The sequence below is a fragment of the Poecile atricapillus genome, chromosome 4 (assembly GCF_030490865.1).
Source record: "Poecile atricapillus isolate bPoeAtr1 chromosome 4, bPoeAtr1.hap1, whole genome shotgun sequence".
In the NCBI taxonomy this organism is placed as follows: Eukaryota; Metazoa; Chordata; class Aves; order Passeriformes; family Paridae; genus Poecile; species Poecile atricapillus.
The window spans coordinates 47,016,926-47,030,840 of NC_081252.1; the positions used below are offsets into that span (position 1 = coordinate 47,016,926).

General features: G+C 38.4%; 1 protein-coding gene across 10 annotated transcripts in view; it reads right to left on the bottom strand.

Annotated features, from left to right (window-relative positions):
• Positions 1-13,915, bottom strand: part of SLC7A2 (solute carrier family 7 member 2) — a 56,562-nt gene that overhangs the window by 16,652 nt on the left and 25,995 nt on the right. For 3 of the 10 annotated variants that reach the window (XM_058837688.1, XM_058837685.1, XM_058837686.1), the window contains 4 exons: positions 12,639-12,711; positions 9,121-9,179; positions 2,782-3,172; positions 1,396-1,551 (listed from right to left, as the gene is read on the bottom strand). In XM_058837688.1, the coding sequence (XP_058693671.1) occupies positions 1,396-1,551; positions 2,782-3,157 (532 nt within the window). In that variant the 5' untranslated portion in view covers positions 3,158-3,172; positions 9,121-9,179; positions 12,639-12,711. Of the gene's footprint in view, positions 1-1,395; positions 1,552-2,781; positions 3,173-3,903; positions 4,019-6,912; positions 7,332-9,120; positions 9,291-12,638; positions 12,712-13,915 lie in introns of those variants that run through there. The other 7 variants (XM_058837692.1, XM_058837682.1, XM_058837687.1 and 4 more) reach the window with 6 other exon arrangements.

Here is a 13,915-nt window from a genome sequence, read left to right on the forward strand (position 1 = left end):
CCTCTTTTTTCAAGAGGAAATGTTTCCCCTGTTGTTTTCTAATTCTTATGTTCTGAAGCTGCAATGGCAGTGGAGACAACATAAAAGATGTCAGCATCTAAACTAGGACTTTATAGTTTGGTTTGTGGAATTTCAGTGCTCTGCTTTCAAGAGTGTTATTTTTTGCTCCTTTATTTGGAAGAGGAAACTGAAAGGTCTGCTCCAGTTATATTCCACATTCATTCCCAACCATCCTGAGGACATAAGGGTCTGAACTATAGATCCTATAGGCAGCTCTGAGCCACAAAGATGGCAGGACACTGGACTAAACCTAGTCCACTCCCAGATCTTCCTAAGTATAGGAAGCCATTCTGTTTTGTACAGAGACCTAATAAGCCTTCAGATGCACTGGTCACTCATCCTAGCAGTAGGTAGGGCAGAAATGTTTTCCTGTGACAAAAAAAGAACCCACTCAGAACAAGAGAACCAGAAAACAGGTTATAAACGTATAACTTAGTTTTACTTTCCAGAGAAGAAAAGCTCCTGCTTTGGTTTAATCCAAAGAGAGACTGAACATGATAAGTACATGAGATATGGTTAAGACCTCTACTGAATATTAAAATGCTTCTAGTATTGCCTGAAAACAAGCTGTACACTTTAGAATACACTTCCTGCTTCCTTCACTTCCAGAGGCAGGGGGAACATTTCCAGGTGGTAAATAATTGTTAAATGTAAACATGGAAATAAGTTGCAGAATTTTTGAGCTTTCTGATCCCTCAAATAGCAGGTACCTAGTGTCAGTGTTTGCAATTTAAAAGTACAATACATGAGTAAAGACAAAAACAGGACTTGGAAAAATAGACAAGAAAGGTTTACTCAGGTTTCAAACTGGGCTTTTGGTCCATATAAGTACCTTGGGTGCCCTTTAGGTCAAATAAACTCTAGGATAAACAATTGAAGACTTAAAAAGGGGAACGTTATTATATACCAAATAAGTGAACAATTTAGATGGAAAAACCCCATTACAAATGGGTAATGCACACTACATGCACAATATATAATTTAAGGAGACCACATCACCAAACTACAGAGCTTAACCTCCAGGCCACTCTGAAAGCATTTACTGGCAATAAAGCCATGAAAACACAGAGACTTGTGTAATTTTCCTGTTACTGTCAATCTCAATCATGGCTTTGATAAAAAAAGTACTGACAAGTGATTAGTTCATGTCTCAGTTTCAAGAGAAGAGGGTGCATGTGATAATTTTGTTATATACATTTAATTAACAGGGCCATTCTGCCAATACCAAATGTGCCTCTGAACTTCCTTAAGATGTTTCTGGTGAAAAACCCTAAAATTTAGCACTTTGATCTGTAAAATATCACAACCACCATAAACTAAGCCATACATTCTTACCCGATAAAAGTAATATAAGGAATACAGCGAAGAAGTCAGGATACTCTGCTAGCCCAGAGTAATTAATTTTGAAGTAGGCACTGAAGAAATGACCAATCCGTTTTCCAAGAAGTTCATCAAAGGTGCCACTCCAGGCTCTTGCTACACTTGATGTACCTTCATAAAACACATGCATGTTTAGGTTTTTACATCCCTACTGTGGGACACAGCTACTTCTACTCAAAAAGAAACAAAACTAAGCCTGTTGCTACTTGTATTTGAAAAAGCAGAGCCTGTGATGTTTGTTTTGCTGAAGAATTTTCATGTTTAAGAATTTTGCTTATTAAATGGTAACAAGTTTTTCTAGAACCAAAATATACATTTTCCCCCCTCATTTAGTCCTAAAATAGTGCAGAAATTATTTCTGTGTCATTTATGCCTGATCCTGGAAGAAGCTTATTTCTAGAATTCCAATATGACATATGTTAAACAATAAAAAAGTAACGTAAGAAAGCACTTTAAGAAAGAACATGAAGGAAAGTTTGCCTACCTGCAATAAAGCAAAAAAACCACTTTACTAGCAAGATATATGCTACTGGAGTCTGAATTTAAAATTAATACTCTCTTGTGGTAAAGAGTGCATGGCCAAATACAATTTATTTATATACACTTCTCTCATTAAATACATTTTAATACAATACTGAGGAAGATCAGTTTTGTAAAGATTTGAGTAACCATACTGTAGGTATACATCTAAAGCTAGGAATGCTCATACAGAATATATCAGAAATTTGGAACACATTCCTCCGGGAGGAATAGTTTTTAAATCCAAAAATGTTATCTCTGCCGAAGCACTGAAATAGCTATTTGACTGTCTGCCACATAAGCATTGATTTTATTCCCATCTGGTCAATTTTGTATTTTGTGGAATTACCTGATAGGACAGCAGTTAATTAGCACAAGGATATAATAGCAAGTTAGTACTTAAACACCATGACTTTACTATAAGATACTATTGTGGAGTTCTTGTAAATGTCTTTGCTGTGTATATTCAGAAAAAAAAATGCTTCTCGATTTTACTGAAATTATTTTTGCTGAATAAGAATGGCAAGTAAGTCCTGTTTATTCTTGTGCATTATCACTGAATTGTTTGACACAATCTTCATAAAAGGTATGTGATTCATACCTGTTAAACTATTACAAAAATACCTTGTAAAAGCCCTGTTTGCAATGGTGAATGCACAGAAGGAAATAACCTAATCAAATTATTTTGGTTATTTCATCTCAGCAGGACTAAACAGAAACAGGAGTTAAGCATAGAGACAGAAAAGGAAAACAGCCTTAAGTCTGTATCTTCTATCTGCTGTCTCAGAAACCCCTGGGACCAGTGTTTGCTCTTAGGCTTACCTATAATATAGGACAAAATGAGATTCCAGCCAGTGATAAAAGCCCACAGTTCACCTACTGTAACGTAAGTGTACAAATATGCAGAACCAGTCTTGGGAACACGAGCACCGAACTCGGCGTAGCAGAGACCTGCCATCACAGATGCAAGGGCAGCAATGAGGAAAGAAACAACGATGCTAGGTCCAGAATCAGACTTGGCTACTTCTCCAGCAAGGACATAAACACCAGCACCAAGGGTACTTCCTACACCCAGGGCTATAAGGTCCAATGTTGATAAGCATCGGCACAACTTGGTGTCCTCGAGACTCTCGCCATCGATGTTCTTCTTCCGCACCAGACACCGAATAAAGGACAGAGCTGGTCCACAGGGCAACATGGTGGATGTAGAGCTCTGAAATAAAGTAAATTATATTTGCAGTATGCAAAAGGTAGTGCAGACTGTGTTAAAATACAATGGGAAAAAGTATTTGCGTGAAAAACTTTAATCACATCTACTCACTAATATATTCACAGTTTTGTGACATTAAATAAGATGGCATGTGCTTTTTTCCCCAGGAAACAAATTAGAGATACACTATTTCTAATTTTATATGTAGCACTTATGTCCCCAGGGAAAGAGTTCCATTATCTTTAGTTTTATTACATTGCCGTAAAAAAGAAGAAATGTTTCTAATTATCTGATAATGGCCACTTAACCACTTCTAAAACAGAAGCAGCCTATTACCTCATATATCGTAGAGCCTTTTAAGATAAGGATCAACACCAACATAAATAAGGGGTTTGGGGATCTGAAACTAAGACTATAAACAGAAAAAGTTTAAAATACATTATTCAATATCCTTTTGTCTCCAGGTACATAGCTTTTGCCCTTGGAATTTGCCTCAGTAAGAACTGCTTGAAAGCAGATTAAAATAGTGTTTCTACTCTCTCACGCACTGAAATTTCCCAGATCTAATTATCCTTACAAGAAACCTTGCACACCTCTGCCTAACAATCATCAAACAAAACCTGATAGGCTGACTGCTCATCCCATGCCAGCTGCAGTTCTTCAACATTCTGAGTGCCCGGCTCAGTGTGAGATGTGATCAGCTCCAGCACACAAGCTCAGAATCTGTGACCAACCTGGTTCTGGAGGTGAGCAGTGCTTCTCTGGCCTGTGATATGGGTGCCTGTTAGGAACAGCAGGGATCCAGCTTCCCAACTAAAATAAATGGTCACTGAGGGTCCAAAGCTTCTTCTTCAGAGGGAGGACATGGGCATCCCACAGAAAACAATATTTTAAAGAGGCAACATTAATGTACAAGTTCTGTCTTTATGTATTTGTTTGAATTGTATTGTTGATGGCTAAGAGTATGGTAAGAATAAAGCAATACCATCTGTCTTCTTTCCAAACTGGTGTTTTTCTTTGCAACTCATACCACAAATATCTGTACTGTATGATTTTTTAAGTGAAACCCTCCTGGGAACTGAAATCCATTTCATTTAGAGGAAGATATTCTGCTGGTTTATTCCTTCCTGGTCTGTATCAGTTTCCTAGAACAGTAAAGGACATTTCTACTCACACTAGGTCCATTCATTAAAAGTGATGACTTCGTATTAAGATGGATAGCTCAATTAACAGTGTTTGATCCTAAAACAGAGAGTCAGAAGCAGAGAGTATCAGGAACTCTGCCATCCCTATACAAGATGGTTTGGGGAAAAAAAAAGTCACCTGAGAGGAGAAAGAACATTTTCACCCTGTTGCTGTAATAACTCTCCAGGTACACTCAAACATGCCACTTCTGTCCTTAAGAAAAAAGGTCTCCATTCCCTTTTAAGTAAAGGGAATTTGACAAAGGATAGTGAATGGACTTGAACAGCTGTGGACAGTGATGCTTAATCCCCTTAGATAGGTGGTATGTGGCCCAGGACAGTGGGAGGAGGCAGACCTGCAAGTTTCCAAAGCTCTGCTGCAATTAGGCAGTCCTTTAAGCACATTCAACTCCCAGAGACAAGAACCTGCCCATGGTACGTTCACCAGTTACAGAACTCTGATGATATTCCTGTCGGTAGAGATCCACAATATCTTCTAAGGGAATTAGCATTGGACTGTTCAGGCAAAGTCCCCTGCTGTGTCTCCTGAGATGCCATCTTCAGGAACAGCAGCCTTTCTTTGGGCCTGAGGCTGAGGCACTCCACTCCCACATAGCCAGATTTATTTTTCCTGGGTTGTTCTTAGACAAATATTCTGAGGCCTCTTTTTTTTCCTAATGACAGTTCTGAAGCTGTAGCAACCACTTAGGATGTTATATTAATATGCTCATTAGTCTGCAGCCCATGTGACATGCAGCAATGAATGCTCTTGTGACTCCATGCCCTTCACCTTAGCAATTTCAATGTTGCAGAAACATAGCATTTTTAAAGGAATTATTTCTCCCTCCCTCCAGATAATATTTCATTTGGCAATTCATTAACAGGAAAAAATACTCCAGCAGATCTTGTTCTCAGACCACTAAGGAATTTCCAAAACTCTTGTTATTCAAATGGCATCTCAGATTGTTTTGCTTCTCTGCCATCTGGGACACGAAGTCCTGAAAATTGTACAGCCATTTACTGCAGATGCCAGTAAGTGATATTACGTTTTTTCTCTGCTGAGAAGGAATCCTTACGGCAAAATAGGAGAAGTTTTTCTGCTTCTGATTTCTGCTTCTTGGAGAGAGGAAGAAGGCTAGTTCTTGCTAGCCACAAGCCAGTAAAAGACATTTGTTCTGATAGAAACTCAGTCTTACTTCTTTAGCCTTTAGAAACTGGAGCACAACAAAAGACAAAGTTCAGTATACAAACTTTGTGTCTGTAGAGGGGGAAAAAAACCACCTCATGTGCACAGCAAACTTCTTTTTGTAAGTATATCCATCCTAACATAGCCTTGGCAAACACATGTACTTTTACAACAACCACTGGACTCCAGCACATCTTCCACAGTTTCCTATACTTAGTATGCCTAAACTCATAGCAAAAATTGCCCAAACCCTACTTCACAATTTCTGTTGCTGCGTGCAAAGTGCAACACTGTACCTCAGGCATGGCCCCCTTTCAGATTTGGATGAGATATTCCAAGACTTCATACTTGATAAGACAGTGCAGCAGGAAGAACTGATGAGTTTACGAAGCTATTTGGCTTCACACAAGACCAAATGACATTGCTATGAGGTGGCAAGTGTCTCCAGAAATAACTGACAAGTGTAATGTTTTTCTGAGGTGTCCCTTTTAAAGCAAATCCTTTCATGCATTACTCCTGCGAGAGGGTAATGCATTACCCTCCATCCTGAGTAATGGCTTGCTGCTGATGTGTGCTGACTCAGAAGCAGTTTATCAGAACAGTGAGGCAGAGCACATCTCATGCTAAAATACAAACCTACAGAAGCAAAGCAGGTAACAGCTGGGTTTTCCTTTTGGTGGCAGCATTGTCCTAGACAAGTTTATGCTGACTGCCACCAAGCACTCTTATAAAAGGTCTCATTCCTGCAAACTCACAGCTCTTATTCCTGAGTTTGGACAAATACCAGTTTTCTGCAGATCTTTATGCAGAGTGGAACATGAAGTAGGGTAAGTGAACACATTAAAAAATGATCTCTCCTACTTTTTAACTAGCAGGTTTCAGTATTTTCCTAACTGCTCCTTTATTCTTCCTCTTTTTGCTGCTGCAGCCTAACCCTGCCTCATCCTAGCATGTGGGCTCTGCTTCATCTTGGCCTCTACTGCCATGAGCCCTGCCAGGGCTGGCCTGGTCTCCTGCTGAATGTGCTGCACAGCTGAAGAGCACTGACTCTACTCTGAGCCTTCCTGGGAAGGCACCCTTGACAGCTTGGGAAAGGGGGTTTTTGATAATTACACTGGGTAATCAATCAAGAAGAAAATGAGTGCTTTTGAGGCATCTCTGGTGCAGTCCTACATTTCCTGGAGCAGAGGTGGACACATGCCTGCCTCTGAACAGAAGCGTTAGGCATGTAGCCTGCAAGGACCACCTGCCAGGGTGGACTGTATTGTTCATGCAGTTTAAACAGAGAAAATATTGAATCCTGATCTTATACAGAGTTTAAACATAGTCAGTGAGTGGTAAGAAACCACAAAGGAAAATGCCCTTGAACTCACCAACAGTATGCAGTTATTTCTAATTAAGGCATGGAGCAGATACAACCTGATTAATCTCTCATGTATTCCAACCTGTGCTAGGCTCCACTTTGAAGTCTGCTTCACAGAGAGCGCTGTGTCACAAGCAAGGCAAGCTTCATTTTGTCCCAAGCAAACACCCATGAAGTGTATTTGTTACCGATGTTGACACATTCCTTCTGCTGCATACAGCTGAGGGGTGGCAGCTCTTCCGTTCTGCATGTGCTGGACCACACTTCTGAAGTCACTTTAGACCAAGTTTTAATTTAGCTGCAGGTTATGCTATAAACATGGAATACGCCTCCAACAGTCCTCCAAAAAAAGGCAGGTTGCAGTTCGACTGCCTTAGACTTGAGGACCAATGACCAGCCCTTACAGAAACCTCCTCCTTCCTTGAACAAATTCCTAGAGAGAACTGCTAAGCCGTCTAGAGTTGCGTTCTAGAACACACTAGAGTTTAGTTCTACCCCTTCAACAAAGATACAGGCAGGAGAGTAGGACACAATTTAGACAGGAAAGAAACTTGACAGATTTATCTAACAGGGGGGGAAAAAACAAAAAAAACTTTCTTATGTCTGATGGACTTTCACAGTATTTGTCAGAATAATGCCCGAATAAGCAGGTATTCTGCCAATCCCTTTTGTTCTTTATTACCTTTGTTAATTTTTTTCTCTACAGTATCTGCTGATAAAATTATCTTAATTTCAGCCTCTCCTGGCCAATTGTAAACCAGATCATTTCCTGCTTGTCCACTACACATCTGAATGCCAGCCCAAGAAGATGAGTTCAGCCTTACAATTTGTACCAGCTCTTTGTTCAGGTGGATGATCAGGAACATTTAATTGTCATCTAGTGTTAGCCCTCTTCTCTCAGGAAATGTTTGGTGTCAAAAAAATTGTAACTAAAAACACAATGTAAGGGACTAAGTCTCTATCTGCAAAGATTATATCAATATTTAAATCTGCTTTGACTGCTTCACAGTCATATAAAATCTACCATTTCTGCAAATTATTTTTCATGTAAAAATAATTTTAACCTAGACTCCTATTCCACACAAAACTCAAAAAGTATGTGGATATTGGATATTGGCAAAAAAAAAAAGGTAACTTACATCATGTGTCAATAATTTTATTTCCAATAAAATAAAATTTTAATTTAATTGTCTCATACATGTTTTAATTTAGTACACATTAAACCCAACCTACACAGGGGAAAATCCAGAGTTTTTCTCCAGTTGCCATTCAACTTTTCCCACAAAATTTTCCATTAAAAATTCTAATAAAAATCTCACATGGACAGCAAATGTTATAAATCAATACGAAACCTCTGAAAGTTTTAATACTGTTATTGAGATTTATGTTTAATGATTTTTGAAACCAAAATAAAATAAAGATATTTTATTCAAAACTATTCTGTTGAGCTAGTATTATGCAACATACTGTTAATTTTAGATGCAGTAGTTAAACATTTTAAACTGCATACCAATTAAAAATAAAATACTCCAATCAGTTTGTAACATATTGAATATATACTATTGAATATATACTGGTTAATACAGATTAATTTAGCATCTTTTTTTCAGCCTCATTTTTCCTGAAAAGCCTGTAAAAGTTTATGAATTTTTTTTCCTATTAAGTACATGTAACCTTATTCAAAACAGCAGTATTACATTTATTAGATCTTGTGAAATAAGACATAGGTAGAAAATTAAAAGAATTCAGAGACAAAGCAAAACTAGATATAGTTTATGATGTGCATGTGTGTATACACATGCACAGACAATGCATTATTTTAGTACAAGTGTCCTAAAGGTTCCTGTAGTGCCTGAGACTTTCACAAAACTCCTAACAGCTTGAAATATTTAAAGTAGCGTATTTCAATAATAAACCTTAAAATAAGAAAGCATCACCTGTAAAAGAAGTATAAGATGCATAAAAGGGAAAAGCAAAGAAAGTTTTATCGTTCAAAAGCAGAAACACCTTCTAGTCAGACTGGGAAGGAAAACATAACTGCATCTTCTATATATTAACACTGAATTTTTACTTCACCAAAGACAGAAATGTAAACAAACTGCACACCACAGCTCTTGCTCTTGCTACTCCAACAGCACATAATTTAAAGGCAAGGTTTCCTAAAATAACCCAGGTTGCTTTCAGGTTACTTCTTTCAGCAGTAAACTTCATTACTAACCTGATTCAGAGCAACTTGTGCTAGGTAAATTTCTTCTCCTCTTACTCAGTCCTGAACTCCTGTTGTCATAAATGGAAGAGTAATGACATAAAGTGTTTTTATTAAAAGACTTGCTTTAAAAAGCCAGCTCCAGGTGGTGTGGGGGCCCTCAGTTCTGAGAGGGGTGGAGGCTTGGCCGACCAGGTGATTGGAGGGCTGTGAGCCGGCCAGCTATTTGCCCAGCCAAGCAAGCAAGCAGGCAGGCAGGCAGGCAGGCAGGGAGAGAGGGAGAGAGGGAGAGAGGGAGAGAGGGAGAGAGGGAGAGAGGGAGAGAGGGAGAGAGGGTCTTGCTGGTGTTCAGATAAACCATATCTACTGCCTTCATGACAGAAAACCCAATTTAAATGCCATTTCCTGAATTTAAACATGCCTGTGTCAGGGAAACTATTCAGACATCCTGAAGGAAATGTATGGGAAAATCCCACTGTGATACCAAGCAAAGTCCTTCCATTGCCCTTGTAAAAAACAGTTTTTGAAGCATATTGAAAGATGCTTTGCAATGTTTTGAGACCGGAGTAAATTTTAGAAGAATATTTTAAAAGTATTGCTATGGCTAGAGGCAACACAGAAGGCAATATATTTACAGAGACAGGTTAGAGCCCATTCTGTTGAACGGGGGTAGGTGTACCATAGATGATATTCTCCTTTATATGGCTTGAAACGAAAAATGCTGAAGACTGGACTTAGAACAAGCCAAACATTCCCGTGAAACAACGAACAAATAAACCTCAGTTTCTTAAAAATTAGCTTCCAGAATAAACCAAACCCCTATGTATAATTTACAGCTGTATTTTTATTACTTCCAATGGTGGATAACCCCACTCCAAACATGTAGTAGTATTCCCAGCCAGTGTTATTCACAGGATATCGTTTCCTTCTAAACACTCATGTTTCAATCTCTTTATTTTTGTTCAGCTAACATAAGATAAACCTTGCAGAGAGAAGTGCTATGCTTCTTATCATTAAAAGGTCTTTCCGAGCAAAACAGGTAGAAAAACACATTGTGTGGCAGCCTGCTGCAACTTTCTCTCAGCTTTTACTTTTGCTGTTGTGTAAAGTCTGCCAGTGCTCCAGAAGCACAGAAGGTTCCTCCTTTTAGCTTCATGAATAGCCCTACTTTCTGCAGCCACATGTAAGGGAAGAATACAAGCTTTCCTCAGCTTCCCCAGATCCAAGGAGAAATGCATCCAAGAAACTGCGCTCCACAAAGATGGGCTATGTTTCAAGACCAGCTTACATTACTCAAGGCAATCATCTTTTTACAGGCAAAAACATATTAAGAGAAAAGGTCTTTTTTGCTGAAGGTCTGCTGATGACAATGCTAATGCTTCTCCTCATGTTGACCTCATCCTTGTTAAAGATGAACTTTATCTGTTTTGCAGTTAATACACAGTCAGAAGATAGAAACAGGAAGTTATGCTACAGGTTAGGTTTCTTGTGCAGAAATGCATGACAACCACTTTTAAGGAACATCACTCTGACTGTGACAATATCTAGGCATTTTTTTACTAAACTAGCCCTCTCTAAATAGCCCATGAATGACTCAAGAATTACTCAGATGGCTCTTGCATATCTCCAGTGAAGAAGACTCCAAACCTCTAAGAGCAATCTGTGACAGTACTCTGGTCACCTGCACAGTAAAGAAGTTCTTCCTCGTATTTAGCTAGAACTTCCTGTGCATTGTTTACTGCCCATTGCTTCTTGTTTTGTTGCTTATCTCGTGTCTGTGATAACAATTCATCCCTGGTAGCACCAGTACACTTATGGATCCTTACAGTGACAGGGCTGGGCTGCTTTGGTTTGTCTGACTTTCTAAAACGTAATCCTGAGAACAGTAGCACACAGAAGCTACATTGCTAAAGGCATTCAAACCTAGAACCTTCCTGGCTCCCAGTCAAGAGGCAGGGAGCATGCTGCCTGGTGAAATAAAATGGCTTTCATCTGTCCCACCTCGATCTAATGCACTGTGGGGTAGATCAGTATACTCTCATCACGCAGTGTTTGGATCAAAGTCCCTATGGACAGACACAGTTTTGGGTGTGTTTTCAGTGACATGTGCTTGAAACTTCAAGAAGACCACGCTGTGACCCAGCAAAGGCCATTTTTGTAGATTCAGCTGACAGGTGTATTTGTGTGGCTGAGGGTGTGTGACAAAGATGTTCATACAGGGCCGGATCTTGTGGGGGATCAGTGAGGGATGCCAGATGTGGTGCTCTTTGGACAAGACTGAGCAGACAGAATGCTGTCTGGTGGCAGCTACCTGTATAGCATACCCAGCTTCCCTCTCAGAGGAGATTCTTGTTTCTCTCCAGGAAAGAGCTGTGGTAGACCCACTTTGTGGCTCACAGTTTGTTTCCCGTTACAAATCCAGCTGTTCTTGGACCAACAACATTAAGTGCTGATGTTAGAAACTTTTCTGCTCCTTAGGAACTGTATCACTTGGATTAATACAAAGAGCCTCATCCAAGACTTCTCTGATTTACAAACCCCAAGGACTTTTGTAGCACATTCTTTCCATTAAAAATTTGATCAAGAATTCTCTCCTTGCCAGGAAGCAGTTGGCCACATTAGAGTGAATGAACTGAAGGACAAAATTATTTTATCTTATTTTCCTATGGAAAGCTCCTTTTAAGACTTTCCCTTAGAGTATCAAGAGTATGAACATATTTTTATACAGTTACACAAAAATCCATGCTCAGGGGATTTTAATTTTACCAAAAAAAAAAAAAACCTGCAAGCCAATAATTTTCAAACTCTTGCACAAAGTAAAACAGTGGTCTACAGATGCTTTCAAAGTGATTAAAAGCTGCTCTGTTATTGACTCTGACTTGTCTCACAGGCACAGCCTCACAGCTATGGGCCAAAAATCTGTGCAGTTTTACATAACTGGAGGTATTAACTGTGCACATGCATATCCATGTGCTTGCCCATATAACTGACCAAAGTTAAAAATGAACAGAAGTGCTTGCTGGCCTAGGCCTTAGTGAACCATAGCAATCCCACCACTTTGCAATCAACTGTAATGAGCTCAACTTTTGTCACGTACAATGAAAAAGAAACACGTGCTTTGTACACTTTGTGCAGCTCTCATGCGTTATGAGAAGATGTACTGGTACTCGTAAGAGGATTCATCAAGTAGCCAGCAAGAATCTTTTCCAGATAAAGTAATTACATTTTAGTGATTCTGACCTGTGGTTCTGAGATTAAAAATCCAGTGCAATCTGTGTGCTAATCAACACAAGATGATCATAAACATTTGAGAGAGAAATAATCTTTATAAAGCTCAATAGTAGTGTAGGCTGTCTCTATAATGTTATAATAGGATCATTACTGAAGAGAATAAATTACAAATCAATACTTTTAAAGGATTTCCTATTTATTAAAACAAAAATATTTTAGATTGCTTCTCACGGTTTAACAGATTACTGAAACTAGTTCCTACAAAATATTGTACAGATTAAAATAAAATTGTCACTTACCAAGTCCCTCTATTTTTCTTTAATAATTCTTTTTTCAGTTTGTACTTAGGAAAATACCTCAAATCCTGAACTTCTGTAAAAGAAATTTAATACAACAACAAAAAATAATCACATACTACTAGACTAATCCAGGCAGGAAGAATAAACCTGAAATCCTGTATCATTTTGTATGTAGCAAGAAGAAGGACTATGTTAGCACAAATTCCAATTAGTTATTTTGATCCAGGAATGAGTAAATTAACCTAATATTAAGCATGTCCAAAACAGCTACTAGCTGCCATTTGCTGAATTCCTAATATTCCCAGGGGTCTAAAGGAAATTTTTGAAGTGCTGACTCACAGTGCTGCCCCTAAGTCTAAAATCAGATTTTTCAAGAAGAAAAGTAGCTATTTAAAGACATACTATCTATAAAAATAAATCTACATGTACTTTTTTGGCCTTGAATACAGGATAAATATAGATAGGAAATGTAGATTTAAAATGTTGTAATATATACAAAGAAGAACCAAGAAAATCAAAGCTAAAACTAAGACTTGATCTGTAATTCAAAATAAACCATGATGCTTGGTTTATGTCTTGCCAAAACTGAAATGATTCTGTTTTGCATCTTCCTGGACACCTGGGAAAGGTGTGTCAGATGCAGCTCCACACTGCAGCTTGGGAAGGAGCAGGAGAAAGCAGCCAGCTGAAGTGTGAGTACACTTCTCCCTCAGAGGCAGGAAGTTACAAATGGGCTTTCAATAAGAGCAGGAGAAAGATCTACCAGATAACAAACTATTAAGTGGATATTATTAGGTGGATTTTTTTGTGGTGTAAGCTACTGCATAACATCTTATTCTGCTTTTTTTATAAGCCTATTTGAATTTACAACATATTGGACTGAAGCAAATGTTAAAAAAAAAAAGTATTCAATTTATGACAACAGTCCATGCTTGAAACAAATGTGTGATTTCACATCTAAAGGTCTGTCTAATTTTCTATGTAAAGTTGTCTATGTAAGTCTAATTTTCTTTGAAAATTAGGCACATTTCATAGAAATCATCCCAACCTATGTAAATTCAACTGACATTTAAAAGTAGTACTTAATGTCAAAAAAGACAAAACACCAAGCTTTTTTACCCAAATAATGAGGTTCTGGCTTATTAATTATTAAAAGCTGTATTGTCATGTATGGAGATAACAGGTTTTTAGTTGTTTTGAATGTGCTTCATTTACAGCTTTTCAAGGCCATCCTGTTCTAGTTATCACTTTCTTCACTACCTGAATTTACTGAAAGT